Source organism: Uloborus diversus, unplaced genomic scaffold (genome assembly GCF_026930045.1).
Source record: "Uloborus diversus isolate 005 unplaced genomic scaffold, Udiv.v.3.1 scaffold_612, whole genome shotgun sequence".
In the NCBI taxonomy this organism is placed as follows: domain Eukaryota; kingdom Metazoa; phylum Arthropoda; class Arachnida; order Araneae; family Uloboridae; genus Uloborus; species Uloborus diversus.
This window is the reverse complement of record NW_026558805.1, coordinates 86,391-109,597: the sequence shown is the minus strand read 5'-3', so window position 1 is coordinate 109,597 and position 23,207 is coordinate 86,391. Positions and strand designations below refer to the sequence as shown.

The following is a 23,207-nucleotide window of genomic DNA, read 5'->3' as shown; positions in this document are numbered from 1 at the left end:
AAACAAAGAAACAAATTCTTCGGCTTTATATTATTAGTATAGATTTCGGACTCATGAGTCCATAACAAGAAGGAAACTGGGCTCAGGAAGGCATAACCGGGATGTCGGTATATTGCATGTAGTTCTGTAGCACCCCTGGCTTAAGGACGGTACAACTTACTTCTCAATACTTACTAGAACTTAAAAAAAAAAAAAAAAAAAAAAAAAAATCAGGTGTGGCCCTATTGTCGCCATTGAGTGATATCACAAAATTTTGATTTCCAGTTTCTTTGCGGTTTTACTTTTTTAATGACAATTATTATATGATTATGTTAGAGTACTCAGAAATCTTTGAAACAAAACATTGTTAATATTTACAATGAGAAAAAGCAAGTCAATCACGAAAATTTATTCATCGTAAAACTAAAGAAATAATTAAATAAATATCTAAATAAAGGGAGGGTGAGAAACTAAATGAGAGTAACAACGGCATTCAAAAGTTCACGTGGTATAAGACTGAACAAAAACCAACTACAAGAATTAACTGTTTTATCAAAGAGAAACAATACATAATGAAATTTTGATTTCTATTTGCTTTTCAACGTCTATAAGAAGGATAATATAGTTTATAACAATACTATTAAGGCAGTGTACTCAGAAACCTTAGAAGAAATGTATTGCTAATGATCCCAGTGAGAAAAAAAAGATAACAATAAAACTGTATTCATCATCAAAAATAAATGAAAGAATAAAGAAATGAGTGAATAAAAAGGGAATGGAAAACCCACCCTGAGTTGGAACGTTATTGAAAAGGAAAACAACATTAGTTTCCCAGAATATTTTTAACTACTAAGTGAGAATTATTTAAAAAAAAAACTCGATTTCTCAATTTATTCAATTAATAAGGAAATATAGTTCATGCGAAAACGAGCGTAATGAGCAAACACACAATCAGGAAACTATTGACACTTTTCTCGGAATTGAAAAGAAACACCTTTATTAATGAAAAAAAAAACAGAAGTTTCAATAATAAGAAAAACAAAAAGCTCTTTTGACTTCTCATACTTTGAAGCACACAGTAAAATTACAATAATAATTCGGAGTCTCGGTAAAAATTGTAAACAGAAAATACTTTAAAAAAATGTTTCATGAAAATAATGATTTTGTATTACATCCCAAGAAAAACTTACTTCTTTCGTAGAAGCTGGATATCAAATACACCGCAAACGTTAGTGAATTTAGAAGTTTATTGAAAAGTAATCGTGCATTCAACAGTCAAAAATTAGTCTTTTGTTCATATAATTAATCTTAATGCATATTCAATCAACGACATTGATAAAAATTGCTTCGTTGCATTTTAAAGAGATTTTTTTTTCCTTTCTTTCTCCAGACTCAAACAAAGCTTGTTAACAACTATGTCTTAAATTAGTTAAAAATGTCGGGATTCATTTTGATTATATTAACTAAAATTCGCCGTTTTGAATGCAGCGAGGCGTAAACTATTTATGTATTTTATCAAAATATGATTGAAATACTTTATCAGCTGTATTTTCAAAGGAAATGTTAATTAAAATACTTGAGGAATAAATTAAAATGTTTTCACGCGTGCTATTTGTTCATATCGCAACACGCTACTATAGAACTACAAAAATGCAGGTATTTTTAGGCAATATTTAAAAACTACTAACCTATAGAATTAAAATTGCAATTGATGCAATAAACTGTTTCATTTTCATTCATCATAAATATTTAATTACATGTTAGTATGTTAGGAACAAATGTGCGAAAAGTTAAACATTAAATTAGTATTTGTTCACTAAAAAAAGGAATATGAAATGACTTTGCCCCAAAATTATTAAACCTAAGCATTGACCTGAAATAAACGTTGAATAGTTTTTTAATGGAACTATTAAAAAATAAAAAACCAACATTAATGAAGTATCGTGGTTGGAATGATAGTGGCGTAAGAAATTCTGAGATAGCTTCGAGTCTCTCTAAAAGTTTCGTATATTTAAATGTCTGAAAAAAAAAGAATTTTGACATCTTGAATTCAAATTATATTTTTCGCAATCACGAGTGTGAGTGTGTGTATGTAGGCGTGTGTGAGGGGGTATGTTTGTTTGTGTGTAAGGGGGGGGGTATGTGTATGTGTGTGTTGGCATGCGTGTTTGTATGTGTGTGTGGGTAGTTGTGTGTGGGGAGGGGGTATGTTTATGTGTGGGTAGTTGTGTGTATGTGTAGGTATGTTTGTCTATGTGTATATGTAGGTGTCTGTATGTATGAATGTGTGTGTAGGTGCATGTGTATGTATGCGCGTGTGTGTGTAGGATATGGATGCAACCTGGAGACTGTTTTCGTTAAAGGAGCAGCATCGTGAGGCGGCCGACCGACGGTGGTGCTGCAGAGGGAGGGGGGGGGATAAAATTATAGGAATTCAAAACTGTCACAATAAGCAAAAATAAGCAATCGTGATAGATCAAGAAAAAAAATCAAGGCTGCGTAAACTTTAATTTCAAGGAAAGAATTTGTATCCAAAGATACTTTTTTTATTCTGCACCAACTTTATCAAAAGTTACTTGTGGATTAATTTAAAGTTTGCTTTAAATGACTTACAACTCGATCATTCTAAAATTACGATGAATTTTATAGAATTTGTGTAGTATAAATTTGACAAGATTTATGGGGATGAGGTTCCGGAGACTATACTGACAATGGGGCCTTGACTCTCGGCGGCCCAGAAGGAATGTTATGGAGTGTGCTCCAATCATCTGCATAGAAACTGACTCATGCCACTGTCATTCTCATTAGAACAGCAGTTTGGGTTATTGGATAGTTTACGTGAGTTACTATAGTAGGCAATATATTTCAGTATTTTTCTGCGCAATTAACAGATGACCTAAATAGAAACCAAAATCCATGCTTGACTGAATTTGTGCAATTTTTAACTTACACGACTATTATTTTAATCCATCCAAATGTAAATAATTCAAAAGGTTTTGTTTAAAATGGGACTTCTCATGATCAAGGTTCGTAATGAAATATTTTAGTGTCCATTGAATGAAATGCAAGATAATCACACTAGTCGAATTTCAAAACTTGTGAAACTTTCAAAGGTATTTTTTGAACATACCCTTTAGTTCACACAATTTTTAGTATAGAATGTTTTTCTGCATATAATTTTACATTACATGTGAACGATAATTGTTGTAGTGTACTGTTTTATAAGAAATATTTCTAAATGTTACTAAAATTTTTCCACTTACCATGGAAAAAAATTCCGAGAATCTATCAATCAATTTATTCCTGCATTCAAAAATATTAATCAATTTTTTGGTTATTACCAATGATTTCAGAGTCATTATGTATAGCTTTTATAATTATTTAATTTAAAAGTAAGCAACAACTTGCCACCCCCATAGCCTGAGCTAAGGTAGAATTGCAATGAAATACTGAATAGTTCGTTGCTCTATTCACATACTGCAGTCTCACCCTTGTTTGGGATCGTCTATCCGGAGTAGCTATAGCAGCCGTGCAACAAACCTTGTATGAAAGCCAGTGGCGTACCTAGCATGGGTGACGCCCGGGGCGGTAATTTATGGTGTCCTCCCCCAAACAAACAACACAGACGGGGGAAAAAAAAACATGAAAACACATAAAATTCGAAAACAACTACATTTGTAGTGTTACGAAATTTCAAGTGGACTAATGTACAAAAAACAAACAAAATTGGATGGTCCGGGCGTTTATCCTCCGGAAAATTTTCGAATTTGTAGTCTTAAAAAGCATTTTTGCTTCATATTTTTAAAAAACTTGCAATTCCACTTAGGGTGTAACTTTCCAGACCGATGACAACCAGAGCGTACCGCCCCCCGTAGTAACGCCACTGTAAAAGCTGAGATTACTTTCACAATACTAACTAAAAGGATTTCAGCACAACACTGACAGGCTCAAAAGTTGTTCACAATTTGTTTTCTATTTTGAAAGTAATTTCTTTAAAATGCATTTTTTAATAAAAATGAGTGAGCTTCTTTTTCAGGAAGCTGAAAAGTAATCCAGTCACTTTTAAACTCTGCAAAAACAATTTGGCTCTGGAAAGGAATATAAGATAATTTTCTAACGAGTTTAAAAAGGACTTAATAGTCTTTAGTAAAAATATGATTATCCACTAGCTTTAACTTGCTCATAACAGTTTATAAACTTTATTCTTACCATTATTATTTTACAATGACTGCATATGAGGCAGTGAGAAGAAAAGGGATGCAAGTCGCAAAATTAAAAATTTGGGGAAAACCAGTACAAATAGTAGGGAAACCTCTCCTCTGCCTTGAGGCAGAGATAGTATTAGTAGCCCTGGTAAGGTGCTGCTGAACAGCATGATTTAGAAAAAAAAATCAATGAAAGCTTACCTAGAACCTTATGTTTAAACGTGTTTTACTCAAAACTTTAAAATGTTCACTTACATCCCTTCGTTTCTCAATGTCGCATATATGTAATAAAATGTTGTGTTTTATTCGAATTTGTTGTTTTAAAACTGCGTTGCAATATTTTTGGTATATTTTACGGTTTCGCTCGGGGGGGGGGGGGCAGAAAATTTCCTGCATAATCCTAATGGAAACACTCAGAACCGAAAGTTACTCTAATATCTGTTGTTTAAAATTACTTATAATGCTATTTTAGTCAGTAATTTTTCCTTTAAATGATTTTAAAAATATTAAATTGATTGCTTTTGACGGAAAAGTTACTTTGGACTTTAGCTACGAGTTTTAGCAAAGTATCCATTGATTCATAATTTTCAGTTCAATTCAATAAAAAAAACTTAAAATTTATTTCAGAAAGCAACTTAGGGATGCAATTGAGTTCAGATGCACACACGTGCTTACAATAAAGCTCCTTAGCTCGGAATCTTCTTATGAACAGCCCCATCTGATCAAAATTTACAAGACACCCACTTCGCACTAATTCGAAACAAATCATTATTCCAAGGAAATACTTCCAACATCCTCACTTTAATAAACTAAGTATTAAAGATGTGGAAACCGTATGACTTCCGCAGCATTTTTATGACTTTAAGATAGAATGGGGAGGAAATATATTACTATAATTTTTGTTTATATTTAATATGATGAAAGGGAGATGAACGAAAGGCATGTATACTACTGCATCTCTGTTTACGAGTCAAATAGTCAGAGTTAAATGGTGCATTTTGCATGGGAAATGCAGTACACCGGCTTAAAGCGGAGAATAAGGATTTCCAATAAAATCCGTTTACGTGGCAACCTACAGTTCTCCAATACTATTCTGAACGAAAACTTTGGTTAGGAGTAGGTCGAAAATTCCACCTGCAATGGTTCTTTTCCCCCCTATGAACAGGGAATTATCTTATTGCAGTTTCAAAGAATCCCCAATGAGCTGTATGTAAAAGAGCTGTTCAAGGTGCATGCCAAAATTCACGTATTTGCATCATTCTTCCATCATGTTGAAGATGATAAAAAAGTGTGTCAGCGTATATATCTATCGATAAGTGAATCTACCATTACGCAAAACCTTCCTATTTGCGTTTGTAATACATCAAACAACTGATATCCAAAGTTAAAGCATATTACCAATAACCTAAATTAGTGCTGCACTTCAAACAAATCTTCCATCTTGATAATAAATTACCATCTTTCATTCTGTTTTCTAGTATACAAGTTTGCACTGCCAATAATGTAATTCAGCGTTTCATTTCAAACAGATCCGTCATCTAATTATGAAATTACCATCATGCATTGTTTTTCTTATAGCCAGCATGTTAGCACAACCAATATAACGTAAATTAGAGTTCCTTGTGAATTAGATCTCCCATTGAGATAGGTAATAAAAACTTTCACGTTCTACGTTTTATGACCTGCATGCCTACTGTTTGTACTAGCAATAATGTATCTCAGTACTTAAAACCTATTAGCCAGAAAGATAAGATATTACCATCAATTTTTTTGACCTACATTTTGGTATTACCAATAACGTGAATCAGTTTCTCATTTCAAGCAAATCACCAACAGAGTAAATCGGGATATGACGCCCGTCTAAGCAGAAACGGAAAAAAAACCTCTATGCTTAACGAAAAATAAAAGATTAGGTCCTGACGCTGTGTAAAATCTATCATGACCAAAAACTACGAATTAAACTTTTTATTGGAAAAGAAAAAATTGCTGCTTTAGGGTTCATTACAGACAGTTTTTTCCACTCCGGTAGGTTATGTGCCCCGCTCCAGGCAACATCATAAAACTTGTTATGATAAGCAAAAATAATTTAAAATTAACTGAGTTAGTGCAAATCAATACAAACCATACTATAAGTGACAAGATGAAACTTCAAAATCAATTTTATTCTAGCAAAATTAAAATGTAGGAAAATCTGTTAAAAAGTGTCATCCTTGCTTTTAGTTTTGCTATAAATCTGTGATTACCTCTAAACATTCACTGAAAATGACCGTACTGTATGCGAAAAAGTTCTTTATACACAAATGAGGCAGTGAGAAGCAAAGGGATGTAAGTGGCAAAATTAAAAATTTGGAGCTAGCCAGTACACATGGTAGGTGAACCTCTCCTCTGTCTTGGGGCAAGAGATGGTACTAGTAGCCATGGTATAGTTGCTGCTATGCAGCATGATTTAGAAAAAAATTCAATGAAAGGATACCTAGGATGTTATCTTTAAACGCGTTTTACTCAAAACTTGAAAATGTCCATTTACATCCCTTTGCTTCTCACTGCCTCAACTACTCTTGAAAAAGTCAACACAGGCATACTCTGTTGCTGAAATCGTTAAATAAATACATGTACTGGGGCGTTTTACCTTTCGAGGCGTGATACTTCGACTTGCTAAACCGTCACGCGTTTTCTATTCTGAATGTTTGACCACAGATAGTTCCGAAAAGTTTAAAAATCATGATAAACATTCATATTTCTTAGGAAGTTGGCCGTCACTTCTACAAAACAGAGGTAGCCATCGAAGTTTTGAAAGAAGAGACTCTCTTTGACACTCTACATGTGACCATGCGTCTAACTTTCGACAACAGAGCTTTCTTCAGGACCCTGGCTGACCAGCGTCGTTCTTCATCACAGAAGGGTGGAGCAGATGGAGCGATGATGCCTGTTAGAGCTTTCATGTTTCTAGAAATCTTTCCGTTCTGTGTGGTGTTCGACGAAGAGCTGTTAGTCAAGACCATCGGGAATAGTCTCCAGGCGGTGATGCCTGATATCGTGGGCAAAAAACTGACTGCCGTCTTCGATCTCGTGAAGCCACTTATAGAATGCACGTGGGTGGCGGTAAGTGTTCTTTGTTATTGTTAGCAGCGGTTATTACTTCATCTGCATCTATCAATTAATGCTCATGTGTTAGTATTATACTGCCGTGGGCAGAAAAAGGGCAGTAGCTGAAAAATTTCCTTTTTTTTTAGTGTTTTTGTCATGTGTTATGTTTTAACTTTATTGTACAAGCTTGCCTATTTAGTTTCCGCTACAAAAAACTCTGTAAATTCTATTATTTCCTTGTTCTTAGTATGGAATCCAAACCGTTTCTTCAAACATCTCAGCAATACATTTCAGCAGTTAATGCCATTTACCTGCCCACGGCAGTGTGGCTAGTTACAAGCCAAATTTTCAGAAGCAGCTATGACACACTATACATACACGTCTAAATTCAGGAAACTTTTATGATAAATATTACTGTAAAACGGAGTAATTAGAGTGCAGAAAGTTTTTTCAGAATTGTACCGAAAAAAATGAACGATTGCAGCGTCAACTGATACACCACGCGATTACAGTACGAAGCAGCTAACACCGTATTTCCTCTAGATCAATGTCGCCAAATAGTATAGTGATCAGCAAAGCCGCCTACTAGTACGAAGTAGGACTCGACCGATACATAGGCCTGGCCGATGCTAACTTGCAGGAAACATCGGCCCATCGGCCTTAAAAAACATCGAAAAGCCGATGCAATTGGCCGATGTTTTTGAAAAAAAAAAAAAAAAAAAGGACCTTTGATGGTTTTTTTTAAAAACAAAGTAAAGGAAGTTACTGTTTTCATACAAAATTGTTTACTTAAATTTCTGTATGACACCCCTATCAGTCACCACTGAAAGAGTTTTTAATACTGCATTCTTAGGTACCAAACAAGTTAATTATTGCTTTGTTTCTTGCAGCTGGATGTACGTATGTATCTCTCATAAGTTATAACTCAAAAATGGTAAGCTGTAGAAGGATAAATTTTCGCATGTGGGGTGTGCGTTAGGGTGGATCGAAAAAAATGAAATTTCTAATCTTAATTTGGAATACCCACCAAAAGCTGTGCATGTGTAAGAACAATACACATGTAAAATATTATCAAGTTTGAACAACTCCTTGAAGGTCCTACCAAGGCTTGAATTTCCCCAAAAAGAGGAGAAAATGTCAATTTTTCCAAAATTTTTATAAAAATAATAAGGTTCAAAATTTTTGTTCTAATACCATTAAAATGTTTCCTTTTAACACGCTTTTCATGTATCTTCAAAATTATTTATATTCTTTGCAGTATTAGGTTCGCACACAAATTCGTAAAATTTCGTAAAATTTCCAAAAACTGACTTTTTTCAAGCCTTTTTGCACATTGCAATATTTTTCTTTTAAAGTTCAATTTTTTTTGCAATAACTTCAGAATGCAATTTTAAATGGAAATGAAGTTATACTTTATTATATTAACAGCCCATCATCTACGACAAAGAGCGTAATTGCTTCAAACTGGACCAGTGGTAAATTATCGCACCTGTCTAGCAATTTACCTATCGGTCCAGCGAAAATTCACATGGACCAGCAGTTTCACTATCAAGTAATGTGAACAGGTGGCTCAAAGGCTGCTCGTATGCAGTTCGCAGATCAACCATGGGACAGGATTCCAATTTTATTCTCTATGGTCGCAATTGCACCGTTCTTTTTTCTGGTATTCGTGGCCGTGCCATCACAGCCAAAAGCTAAAAGATCCTTAAGGCTTAAATAAATTTTCAGTTCAAAAATCACATTGCTGTCGCGACATGCTTTTCTGTTCCAGAAGTTGGCGTCACATGACCCAAATAAAGAGAATTGTATTTTTCAACCATGGGTTCCTCACTTCTGGTTCTTCTATGGTATATGTCTCCAACCATTTTTTTTTTGTCATAGTTTTGTCTTCTCGGCTATCGAAAAATGTACTTTTCAAACCCTTTCACTTCTAGTTTGCAGGTTTTGAAGAGAAGCACGTACTTCGTGTGTGACACCTGTGACACTTCCGTCGCTGTCTTCGAATTTTATTCCTATCAACGACTATAGAGCGATAATTATTTGACGCAGTACCAAAATCTTGTAATGCTTCTGAAGCAATTGCTGCAGCACATCGCACATCTATCAGAAATGCCGTACTGGTAGCACACTCTTGATAACGTTGGCAGAGAAAGCCTTATTTGTTCCACTTTTGAATTGACATCAACACCAAAAAAAGATGATGGCTCTGTTGGTGGGAGTTGTAAATTTTTCTTCTTCTGGAATTGAAACAAAACTTTGCTGTTCCTCATCAGTGTTACTACAGCATCTCGTTACGTAAGTGAAAATCTGAAAAAAATATTGACCCTGTCATTCAACGAAATGCCTATTTTTGCCACCCGGAAAATATTCTCTTAACAGTGATTACTGATGAACGAGATACATCAGAGAACTGACTTGGCGAAGATTTTGAATGTCAATAAGAGACTTCTATAATTCATGGATTAACTTTAATGCATCAGACTACTCTGATGTTATCAACCGGCAAGAATGTGCAATATAACTGCCACCCCTCTTCTATTTTAGCTGGCATATCTAATGAAAGTCTTTAACAATAGATTGAAAACACCAACGCCGATTTTGCGTTTGTTTAGTTTCCCTGTCACACTTGGTGGTAGAACGCTGTGCTAAAATGGTGACAGAAGCTTCTTTGTGATTAGTCAATCGGCAAGAGATGGCTTCATATGAGCAAAAATCAAATCTCGAAGTAGCATGTCTTCGTTTGAATCAAAAAGAGATTTCATGAATGGATGTGACGAACTGACTATTTTCTGTGGCTTTAACTAACTGATACTTTTCAAGTCCCTCATTTTGTGAAATATTGATGCTTATATGTCAGAGCTACTGTGTGTGAATAACCATACATTCTTTGTAACCAATGCACTTCCCTATATGTTTTTTTAGTTAATACAACTAAATCATTTTGATAGTTTACTTCTAATGTAAAATGAATAATACATTTATACTTAATACACGTGGCTCGGCAGATGGAAAAGGTAGAATGGAACTCGAAATGCAGCCACCTCTTTTTAGTGGATGCTGGGCTGTTAATGTAATAAAGTTTAATTTCACTTCCGTTTAAAACTACATTCTGTACAGGTGTTGTAAAAAAGAAAACTGTTCTTTAAAAGAATATATATTGCAATGTGCAAAAAAGCTTTAAGAAAGTCAGTTTTTGGTTAATTTTGCGAAACTTAACGGCTTATGTGCGAACTTAATGGTGCAAAGACTGTAAATAATTGTGAAGATACATGAAAAGAGTGTTCAAAGGAAGCATTTTAACCGTATTATAACAAAAATTTTAAGCACTAGTATTTTCATAAAAATTTTGGAAAATTGACCTTTTTTTCTATTTTTGGCGAAATTCAAGTCGTAGTAGGACCCTCAAAGAGTTGTTTAAACTTGATAATATTTTACATGTGTGTTGTACTTACACATGCACAGCTTTTGGCAAGTATTCCAAATTAAGTTCAAAATTTCGTTTTTTTCGATCCACTCTAGTGTGCGTACGTTCCAGTTGTGCACTTCCCTTTTTGTTTTCGATCGCGTGTTCTGAAAAGCCTGTTTACTCATTTTTTGTGGCTATTAATTACTTATTTCAATGCAAAACTAATATAGCGTCTCTGACTGATGATCATTTGGTGATATATTACCGATTTAGAGACCATGGAAACAAATATGAGATGGCGAAACCGGTTTTTGTGTCATTTTATTAGATTCCCGTTGAACCGACGGTAATTTTTAATTTTTCGATATTTGTAACATGAATCACAGTAATGCAGTCTTTTCTGTATCGCTTCGGCGGAGTTACAAGTTTGAAGCCCGTCGAAACACATTTTGGGGCCCTATTTTTCTATCATAGAAGTTGTAAAACATTTATCAGAAGCATTTTTGTAACTCCTACGGTGTCCCTGTGGTTATGAGGTCTTTCGCGCAATTGCAACATTTGCTATATTTTATATCCGCCACTGCACGTCAAAACAAACTCGGATGCAAGTTTTGAAATAGTTTTTCTGCTCAATGTTTATGATTATTTTGAATTCTATTATTTATGACTATTTTTTTAATTTCCGAGAACACTTGCGTGCCCCTCCTCCCACTCCCTCAATTTCTGAAATGAAACTCTAGTTGTACTTCTGAGTTGTTTAAAACTAATACCATTCATAAAATTAGCGATTTTTTTTTCAAACTTTATCTATTGTTTAGGAAGACATTAGAGCATTAATGTAAGAAATTGATTAAAGACGTTTTGAATAGTGACATAATTCGGAAATCAAAGGGACTTGAATTTTTTCTTCGGAGGTGCTGAAGTAGATTCGGAAACTCTTCCGAGGCGTTGGTGGTTGCGGTTCTGTACTAAAACGAGCTAAAGTGTGCTTCACATGACTTCTTTTTACCCCAACTTAATGTTATTTCCCCATTATTGGCAATTTTAATGTGATTCAATAGTTAACTCTCTAAATATCACCAACAGCGGCTAAATTGAAACCAGATTAAAAAAAATAATAAATATATTTTTTAAATCGCCAAATTTGTCGCCAAGTTGGAAACAAAACTTGGCGACCAAAAGACTGGTAAATTATCGTCAAGTGTCCGCCAAATTATAACACCACTTGAGTTTTCATCGAAATTAACAATGATTCCCCCCCCCCAAAAGGGGAAAAAGCCCCCTCTAAAAACACCCGATTGCAACCAAAAGGGGAGGTGCACAACTAGACCCCACCAGGAGTCTACGTACCACATTTCAACTTTCTAGGACATACCGTTCTTGAGTTATGCGATATACATACGCACATACATACATACGGACGTCACGAGAAAATTCGTTGTAATTAACTCGGGGATTGTCAAAATGGATATTTCGGGTTCTATACGTTCTTAGGCACTTATCCGCGTGTGGTTGGTTCAAAAAAAAAAAAAAAAAAAAAACTCAACATTCATTTAGGGGTGAGCAAAATGGAAATTAAGGCTGATTTTTTAGTGAAATTTTTTTCGCGAATACAACACTTCCTTTTTTTTGTAAAAGGAAGTAAAAATGAGGCCGAAGTGTGAGTTACTCCAAAATCAGTGGGTGACCCCCCTACCCTCCCTCGTCGTTTCAAGCATTTCTTAAATATTTAGCGATTATTTATTTTAGTCAAGAAATGTCATTTTGCGTATTTCTCATACTTGTTTCACCTATATTTCGTAATGCGCCATCTTTTTTGCATCATTAATAGCGATCGATTTTTTTTTCTGTTGTAAGTAGCTATTTTTATGTATTTATATAAAATCAATGAATAAGATATTTTCGGTTTTTATAGAAAAGTTTCAAGGATTTTCTATTATGCAATTTTTTAAATTTCAGAAAATTGTCAAATTGAAAAATTTAATTTGAACTTGTTTGAAAAGCTTCATAAAAGATTAAACAATCAAATTGTTCAATATTACGTGTGCAAACATCAGATCAAGAAGTATATGTATTCAGTTATTAACTTGGTGTAAATATTGAGTTTGTTTATTGTAGCGGCGTTTAAAGAACCTCGCTCTTTTCATGGCTATTTCTTTTTTCAGCAAAATTTATGTCACTGTTATAGCTTTTATGAAAAATGCAAACTTTTCTATTCATAAATTTTAAATAAGTATAAAAATATTCCTATTTTGATTTAATATTGTAATTTATCTGTAACATTTTTTTTTTTTGGTTAATTTGATGACTAAAAAATGTCTACGTGCAATTTTTCCACTTTAATTGCGTGATTTGTTGACGGTTTCATAGTTTTATTCTTATTTTTTTTAATGATTAAACAACATAATTTAACGTTTTTTAACTATGTTTAATGTACCTAAATCCATACATTATTACAATATTAGTGAAATCTTAGTTGAATGTTCAATTAAAAAAAAAAAAAAAAAAAAACAAATCAATTGGTTATTAAACAGTCTCTTTGTTTTTCTTCCTTTTTCTTTCTTTCTTTCTTTTTTTTTTTTTTTTGGCTGTTGTTCTTTCTCTTTCATCATACAGCAGTCAAAAAAAGGAGAAGCATAACTACAATCTATACAGATTGTACGTAGTACGATCCAAAAGTTTGGGGACAAGCTGTATAAAACCTTACCCAGAATAGTTTACATTACTGAAGCACATCCACCTTCAAAAGGTCACCTTGAAAGACTAGGTACTTCTGCCAATGTTCTTATAACTTTTGGGAACACACCTGGAAGCCATTTTTCGCTACCTTCTATGATGCAGCTTTATCTTCTCCTGGCGGAAGAAAGCGCCGTCCATGCAAATGTTTTTTGCTGGGAATAGGTAACAGCCGCATGGAGCTAACTCCGCCGAAACGTTATTATCAGAGTATTGACCAATCAAACCGTGCATCCTCAACATGAAAATCGCCTTCTTTCCCACGATGAAGTTAAAGCAGCAGCGCAAGAGGCCTTACAGGAGGTTGCGAAAAATGTCTTCCAGGAGTGCTTAAAAAAGCTACATGAACGTTGGCAGAAGTGCATAGTCGTTCAAGCTAACTATTTTGTAGATAGATGTGCTTCGGTAATGTGAACTATTCAGGGTAAGGATTTATAAAACTTGTCCTCGAACTTTTAGATCATACTACGTACGTATGAGTTTTCAATTTACTATTTCATAACGTTTTTGAGTGACGCAATTTTACGCGCATGACGACATCACAAGAGAATTTGCGATAATTAGCTGAGGAGGCTTTCAAAATGGATATTTCAGTCAGCTATATGTTCTTAGGTACATATGCATGTACAGATGTGGCGAAAAAACTTGCGAAGTATAGATTGGGTAATCGTAAAATAGAAATTTAGGTCGAAATCTGATTTTTTTTTGTGATTACAATTCTTTATTTGTAGAAAGGAAGTAAAGTGAAATGAATCAATGATCCTTTAAATCAATGACAATCTTATCAATTTATTTCTGTTTGATTTTTTTTTTGCCATCGACAATCGGCCATTTGGAGGAAAACAATCGGCCATCGGCCATCTTTGAACAATCGGCCAACAATCGGCATCGGCCCATCGGCCAAAAAATGCCATCGGTCGAGCCCTAGTACGAAGGTTCCGAGATCAAACCTGCTGCTCGCCCCCCCCCCCCCATGTCGCGTTTTTCAACTCTCCTTTATTCTACCTTAACATTTTACAGTAAAAGGGCATTTTAAGGTAAAAATTACTGGCCAGAATGAATGCCAATAACTTTTACCGTAAAGCTTCAGGATTTTCTGTAAACAGTGTAGTATAAGGGATGTACTATTGAAGGGATGTACTATTTATACTACTTACATAGTATAAGAGTAATTTGTGTGCTTTATTTTGTGTCATTGTAATAAAAATTTTCAAGTGCGAGATAGTTTGTTGGTCCCTGTGTAAAAACATAAAAGTAACTATTCTAAGGGGATTTGTAATCCTTCTTTTCTTCTGCTCTTTCACTGTATTTTGAAGAAAAAAAGGAAGATTTGAAAACATCCATTAACAACCTTGAAGTTTTTGAAGCATTAAGAGAGCTTATTACTTTCTTCTTAATACATTTGAAATTTAAGCAGTAGCAGATAAACATGAAAATCTTTACTGATTTTGGAAAAAAATGTGATGAAAAATGTTCGCAAGCACTCACTCGTTTTACTTTATATTTGTTTAATTCTTTTCTGACATCAAAAGAACTAGGGAAAACTAGGGAGGTTTGACCCATAGGGAGACTTCACCCATGAGGATTTTTCCATGAAAAGAAAATTTAGGGAAAATTTCAGTCATATAATTGGTTAACCGGTCACAAAACAGTATTTTTCAGGGACTAGCTGTTTCAGAATTATCAGTGGTTTTAAGAAATTCAGTGATAAATAATATTGCACCTTAAAAGTAAAGTTAGAAAATTTTGGAACTTCTTAGATTTTAACCTCCAGTTTAGAGGGAAATGAATTTTAAAAGTGTTCATGTTTTAGTCACTTTTCTAGCTATCTATTGATATACAACAGTAGTTTTATGTAACTTTAATCTAAGTTGCTAAAAATTTAAGGTAAACAAAAGAAAGCTACCTATGGCGCTTAAACCCCAAGCAAACTAAGGAGACTTGAATCAGACTATTTTAATGTTTTTGTTTAATTTGGTGTTTTCTCAATGAATTTTTATTTTTGGGTCTAAAGATTTGATTTTATGTTAGCAATAACTCTAATATTGTAAATATTTAGGCCTGATTTTTTTTCTTTTTTTAAATGAATAACTAATGTATTATACTTTGGTCTAAAAATTGTTTTTATATGACAAATAACTAAAATACTAATAATATTTGATCCCAATGTGTTGTTCCTTTGTAAATTAACTGAAATATTGCTTAGGTTTGATCTAATAAAGTTTTGAATTCGACTTCTGCTTTACTGCTAATATGGAGAAAGATTAATTTTTTTTTTAAAAAAGTAACACTTCACCTAAAGAGTGAACATTTAGTACATTTACTTCAAGTATCACTTATTTAAACAAAAAACACCATTTTGATTTCAAGATATATGAGTTTTCTTACATCCATAAGGAGGGGTCATGTCTCCCTAAGTGTTGGGTAAAATCTCCCAAGCTCTAGGGACACTTGACCCGTATGCAGAGTTGAGGAACATAATTTTTTTGTACCATTTCTACTTAGAGTTAGGCTATTATTTTTAGCCATAATAATGTGCACAATGGCAACCTATTTATGTATATATTTTTTATTTCGTTCTAACTATTCTACAAAAAAAGTTAAGTCTCTCTAGTTTCCTCTATGACTTTCAAATGCATAGTTTTTTTTTTATGCGTTAAAAGTTTGAAAGAAAAAAGTTGAAGACTTTTTGATAAAATACCTAGGGTTTCTACATTATTTTGTCATATAACTCTTGGCTAATCTCCCGCTGTCTAAACGGTCACAAGAGTTTTTAAAATCAAAATTTGTGAAAAGGAGAACAAAATATCAGTTAGATAAAACGATGATTAGACTCGTGCTCCCTTATGGTTCAAAAACCTGGGATACGACGAAATCAAATGAATATCGGCTTGCTATCTTTGAGAGAAAAGTTTTGAGAAAGACTTTGGATCCAGTAAACGTCGATGGTATTTGGTGGCATGGGTATAATTATGACTTGTGGACAATTTTCAATGGAGATGATCTTATCAAACATAGAAAAATAGCAGTAGAAAATTTGCGAGACAGATTTTCAGAATCGACCCCCACTCTTTGACATCCAAAGTCATTTGCTGTTGTTTTTGTTGTGTGCCAGCTAGGCTGGCAATTTTGAAGTCCGACTTCTACTGTACATACCTGCCACAAGGATCCGTTTATAGGGTAGAAAACCATTAACAGCCCAAAAACATTCACACAAAGTAAGGACAAGGGCAGGAGAGAGAATGTACGTCCATGCCCGAGCCGGGATTCGAACCTGAACCTTCCTGTCGCAGTCAGACTTCTCTGACCACTAGACAAGGCAGGCGGCATCCAAAATGGAACCAAAATTAGAGCCTGACTCAGATTCACGTGGGTTGATTCTATTGATGAGGATTTTAACACACTAAAACTGACCAACTGATTAACAAAAAGCAGAGCAGAATGGAAGGACATTCTGAAGAAGGCCTTGACTCCTCAAAGGGCTATAGAGCAAGCGAAGACTTTTAAATGTATGCAACAGCAGTCTGTTGTGCAAAGGTTCGTTGGTAGACACCAAAAACTTTAGCTCTCCAAAATTTAGGAGCAGCAGTAATGTGTTTTTGTTTAATTAGCTGGCTAGTATAAAAACGTTTAACAATGAAAGGTTAACGTTGACACCTGTTTCGGGATACGATGTAAATTTTTTTTTTTTTTTTCAAAAACAATTCCTTGTACGGCCGAAAACAAGTGCGTGCAAGGTTTCTTTTTTTTTTGGTCACATATTGTGCTATAGTCAGTTACATTTTATCATTTATTTTTCTGAAGAAATAAAATCGTTTATATATTTTATCAATTAAATCATATTTTTAACTTAGACAAATGGTTCATATTTCATAATTAATTCTAAATTATGTATTTTTATTTTAAAAACAAGAAATGAATCAATAAAAAAAGAAGATGAAAGAAAAGAAACAGTAAGAGAAAAATGTTGTGACTGCAAAAATTTTGAAACAGTTTGCAAACACGTGTTTCGGGAGAAGCATTTTCGATGCAGAAAACTGAGTTTATGGAAGTAAAATCCTCTGACAAAAAAATTCATAGTCTTAAGAATGACTTTACATCCATAAGCTCACAATTCATTGCTTTAAGAATAGTTTTCCTTAACATCTAGAAACACACATTTACGCGATTATAACGTTGTACCTCTGACTCTTATTTCAAAAGCAGTTGCACATCGTTGACACAGTTCAAAGTAAACTATTGGAAAATTGCTGAGTCTATTAAAAACACTGTATTCACTTAAGAAGTAATGGAGGGATGATCCTTTCTATTTTCGAAAACTTGCTTCAGACTCCTCAGTTAGTTAATGCATGTTGCAATGCTGCTCAGGTAACAGATAAGAGCTTAAACTTCAAGACCTCTTCTGCCGGTGTATGTTTCCAAAAGATCACACGAAAGCGACAAAACGTTTTAACTTGTACCACTCAAGCCATTCATATGATGTTCAGGATGAATGTATTGATTTGCTTTAGTGTGTAGCATAAACATTCATTGCAGAAAACGTCAGTTTTATTGCATAAAGTTCGTCCGTTTTAACGTTAAAAGAGTGACTTCAAGATCAATTTGCAACTAAAGTTGAAATAAATTGAGTGCTTTTGAACGTCTTCAAAGGATACGCAACGTGGAGATCTCTTACCATTTCTATTCTGCAAAATTAGTTGCTGTTAGCTTTGTTCCCTGCTCTAGTTCAAAAGGGTGAGTAATCGTGTTTAATACAGTGAAATCCGGTTACAACTAAACTCATTTTAGCCCCCTCAGTCGGAATATATGAAATACCAAAAAAACCAAATACGGTTTTTTTTCAGACAGTGTACTAGGGAGCATGTCCAGTATTCCAGACATGCATTTTTTAAATACATGGGGACCAGTTTAAGGCAGAGACTCCTCTTCCACATAAAATGTGTCACCCTTGTGTGGAGGATTTGATGAAGTAGTAGAGAGGCACGAAAAAGTCTTTCTGTTTTCGTTATGGAAAATTCAGCAGTGAAGATATACATGAATCCAGACTACTTTAAACAGTGGCAACTGTTTTAGTTGCCATGAAATGAATATCCATGGTTAACACGTCATTTCTAATTGTTTGATGCACAATTTATTCATTTTTTAAAAAAAGCTTACAGATATTTTGTAAAGACTTTTCTTTCAGAATACATAAAATAGGCTTTTTTTGCCCAAATATAACTAATCCCATTTTGAGAAAATTCCTTATGCAATTGAAAAAAATGGATGCCATATTTAAATTCAATATAACAAAGTATAAAAGTCAGTCATTCCCGTACAATCACTTTTTCATGACCCGAATTTGGCAGGCATGTGTAGTTAATAGTATTCTTTTCTAAAAAATAATTTAAAAAAAAATAGAAAATACAAGTTCCAAATTAAAACTTTCTCGCAATTTAGAAATTTAATGAAAGAATATTATTTTTCCTAAAAAGTTTCGTTTTCAAGTTAAAAGACTAAGTTTTCAGGTTTTTTTTAAATTAAAGAGTATTAGTTTTAAAGTGGACAGAGAAAGATGCGGTCATAATTAGAAACACACGCAAAAGGAACTTTTAAAGGGAACGGAAACAGAGCACGAGGAGAAGGGGTGAAGACTTTTGAAAGTATACTCCCCTAATTAGATACCAATTACTGACAAAAAAAATTTAACTTATCTCGTTTTTCTTCCGACAAAAATCTTTTATTAACTAAGGTCCTCAAGGGAAGTTTTCTAATGTGTCAGCAAGTTGGTGCTTGCCATCTTGTCACGTGCTGTATGCGTGAGCTAGACTATATAATTCTACTAGAGGACCCGACATACGTTGTTCTGTTCAAGTTTCGTAAATTGAGAAGTTGAAAAACTTCAATAAACTATCAAGTGTTTGAATCGTTTTGTTGAAAAAAAATAAATAAATAGAAAATGTTTTAAGCTGCTTATAGTCAGAATGCGTATATTTATTACAACTTGATTTGTCTAGTGCCCACTAAGCAGTTGCTTATTCAACTATTTTTTCTCGCGTACTTGAAAGATCTTCATAGATTGTATGGTTTGTTCCTTCATCCATACCCAAAAGATAAAAATCATCCTCTGATATTAAGTATAAAAAATAACTACCCATGTAGAAAAAACGGGAAATCCCGCTGCAACGTCCCTCATATGAAAAAGAATAAAACAATCGAATGAATATCGTTTAAAAAAATGATAAAGATAAAAACAGTTCCCTGAATAAACAAAAATCACCGTCCTCCTTCCTGATGTAAAATAAAACCGTTCGTCAAATAAAATAACTAAACACTCTTTAAAAATCAAAAACAATTCTTTGCAATTTAAAATACTTCACCAAATGAACAAAAAATACAATAAATTACATTAACAGTAGTAAACAAATAATCACGCAATTGTATTGTTATGGCCAATGTCGTCAAGCCACCACGTTCGTGTAATCTAGCCGATCAGTGAGCGAAGCAAACTCCGACCGATTAGCGATCCCATCTTTTGAACGAAAACTTCATTTATTTGCCTAATTTGTTCTTTCCACCAAAGCTAAAAATCTTCCACTGCACTGATCTTGTGTGTACAGAAATACCCTGTCATAATTTATCTGAACGAAAATAAAATTTGTTTCGTCTTCAAATTCCACCATCTTTTCCTTTAATAATGTACTGATTAAGCAATAACTGATTAGTTTGATAATCCTTAAAGTATTCTTGCCATTGGTGCCGAAACTCAGATGGATTTGAACCGATAAACAAATGTTGTTGTGTACGGTACAATCCGATCATTTGGTTAAGAAAACCTAAAGCATCGATCCGGTCACTTTAACAACGACCAAAAATACGCGTTTTGCGTGAACCTAGTGAAAGAAACCCGATTTCTTTCAGTACTTTACTTTAAAATATATCACTGAACCTAAAATCGTTGCTTTCAAGAGAAATGAAGGCTTCACTCTCTCTCTCTCTACGTTTTATCTATTCGCAACTCCAGCGCTCGAATACGCTACCTTGCGGTGATTTACAAAACTGCCGGAAAAACTAAAACATTGCCACATTGCGTTCCACGTAAGTCTGTTGACTTAAACATAGGCAGTTTATTCTGAGTATTTATTAACGCGATCGATTTGTCTTGGATTGCTTTCAGCAACAGAAAGTGTTCGAGCTCCTCAAAATAATGTTAGTTTTCATTATTTCCCTCTAAAAAGTGATTTGATTGAGAAATGGTGAAAGCGCGTTAACACCAGAAAACTCTGGATTAACAAACTTGGATAACGTTATACAAGGTAAAAATTTTATTGTTTTGTGTGAATTTGTAAGAATATGGGTTTTTTTAAATCTTAAATTAATTTAACAAACCATATTTTACAGCAGCATTTAGTTGGAATAGACAGTATGCAAAAAATTTTCGTGAATATATTATCGTAGAACGAAATGAAAAATGTTTAACCGAGAAAGAATTTATTTTGTTGCTTTTATTCTCAGCTGAAAGGTTTCGCCAAATTTGTTTAGGGTTATAGTTTTAGTATTGTGCGAGCTAAGTATCCTTGGCGAGATTTCGCGTTTTTAGTTAAACCATTTTTAATTTTTATCATGAGTGGAATAAAATGGTAGTAAGATTACAGAATTCGATAAGTAAAAAGAAATAATGGTCAATCAACTGAAAAGAAAACTACCACCATATATCCGTGAGGGTCATTCCATAGAAATGTCAACCTCAACCTCAGAAATTTTTTTTCCACAAAGCCTTAATTGTGACCTATTATTTCATTCAACATACTTTCTAGTATATAAATCCAGTAACAGTTTGCGAAAATTTCATTCGGTGTTTTTCTGCTGGCTCTAAACGTGCGAAGTTGTAGAAAAGGCTTAGCATGTGCAAAAAACACGCGTCTACGTTTTCTTGTGTAATGTAAAAAATTTTGAAAATTTTTGAAAGAACAATGTTTATTCTAAATGATTAGATGTTGGCCCAATAAAATTGACTGTTCTTTTTGCATACATTATAAGGTAAGTATTTTAATTAGTTTGGTTATTTCACTGAAAATATTTACGTTACGTTAGTCACGAAAATGTACTATTTTCTGCTTAAAAACTAAACCAGATGATTGAACCAAACAGCACTTTTTATTTTCTTACATCTGTGTCATATCTACTTAAAAAGTGCAAAATAATTATTTCAGTATCAGTAGATATAAAATAATTAGTGTGACTAACGTAACATTTGAGCTGTGACTAACGTAACAGTTTGCATGTGACTAACGTAACATTTAAAAAATGACTGCTAATATTTAAAACTTATTTAATTTAATGTACATTTTCATGAACAATTTTGAACATGTAGGCATTCTATATTGATTAAAAATATAAAGGTTGAAAAATACCAGTAAAATTTCATTGTATAGACCTTTTGTTTACTTAGAAAAATACTTTTTTAAAGGTCTTTATAAAGATACTTCCAATTTAAAGAATTATTAAAAAAGAAGAAAAGGTGAGTAAAGCAAAATGAGTACTCTGCTGAATGTGCATTCAACACAAGAATCCAAGCTTAAAAATTAAGATAATAGAAATACTGTCTTAACAAAGGAGAACGTCTCTATTTTTTAGAAAATACATTATTAAAATGAAGTAATGGCTGCTAGTTGGAAAACATTTGAAGATGTTATATGATCAAGTGACAATAAGCGCTGCTGCCATACATTTCAGAAAATGCAAGAATGATCATTTAGAAATTCAAACATTTGCGGTGATATCTGGAATTAAAATGCATTTTGAAAAAACGTTCGAATATTTTTTTTTCAATATTACATTTTAATTCAAAATTATGCACAACACTAGTCGTTCGATGAATCAGTAAACCTTAAAAAATAATATGACATTGAAAAGTATTACGGAGTTTCTTGTGACGATAACTAGTATATCGGCAGAATACTAGAATTCGATGAAACTATCAATTTGCATAAAGTTTATTTTTTAAATGACAGATATATAGGATTTAATAAGCCCAAGAATGATGTTATTCGGTTTTTAAAAGCAGTTTTCTTTATTTGTTTATTTTTTCGCACATTCAAATTGAGTTAATTGAACTGATACCTTCCATTCAATTTCTTACACTAATATAGAAAAAAAGTAAAGAAAGAACCATAATGCAACACAAAAAAAGTTCCTAAAAAAATAAAAGTACTATAAGAGCAAGAAATTAATTACAAAAAGTTTTTTATATGCATTCATTGCTTGTTATTCGATGGTTACGTTAGTCACACACAGTTTTTCGTAAAATTACCATTAAGGGCCAAAAAAGATTCCTCTGTAACAAATCTGTAGTACATTTGTAAAAATAGATTGTTTACTTCTTACAAATATATTGGCCAATTTTAAATGCATGCGTAAGTTTCAGAAAAATTTGCCTCGAAACATAAGCATTGTTTCTCAGGGTTGCAAAAATGTTACGTTAGTCACGATGCCTTTTTTGGTGAAAAAACACCTGCCAGCGCTTATTTTGCTTCAAATTCTTGGTAGAAATGAAAAATAGTCACCTTGTACATTTTAAATCTGCATATTAAACCAAAACACATTTATTTTTACTCCCGGTGTAAGTAAAAAGAGTTTGAAAATCAGCTGCGAATGTTACGTTAGTCACTATGGAATCACCCGTGAGAATTTTGTTGATGATTCGCATAACATGACACAATTAAATCGTAGCTCAGAAATGAGAAAAATCGAAACAGAAAAATTTTTAATTAACCGATTCGGGAATTCGAGAGAAATAACTCAGCTACAAATGC

At 33.4% G+C, this 23,207-nt stretch overlaps 1 protein-coding gene across 1 annotated transcript in view; it reads left to right on the top strand.

Annotated features, from left to right (window-relative positions):
* The window catches only part of LOC129233675 (soluble guanylate cyclase 88E-like), a gene marked incomplete at both ends in the record, with an annotated part of 107,593 nt that overhangs the window by 1,333 nt on the left and 83,053 nt on the right, over positions 1-23,207 (top strand). The window contains one exon of the mRNA XM_054867655.1: positions 6,930-7,286. Within this exon, the coding sequence (XP_054723630.1) occupies positions 6,930-7,286 (357 nt within the window). The remainder of the gene's footprint in view (positions 1-6,929; positions 7,287-23,207) is intronic.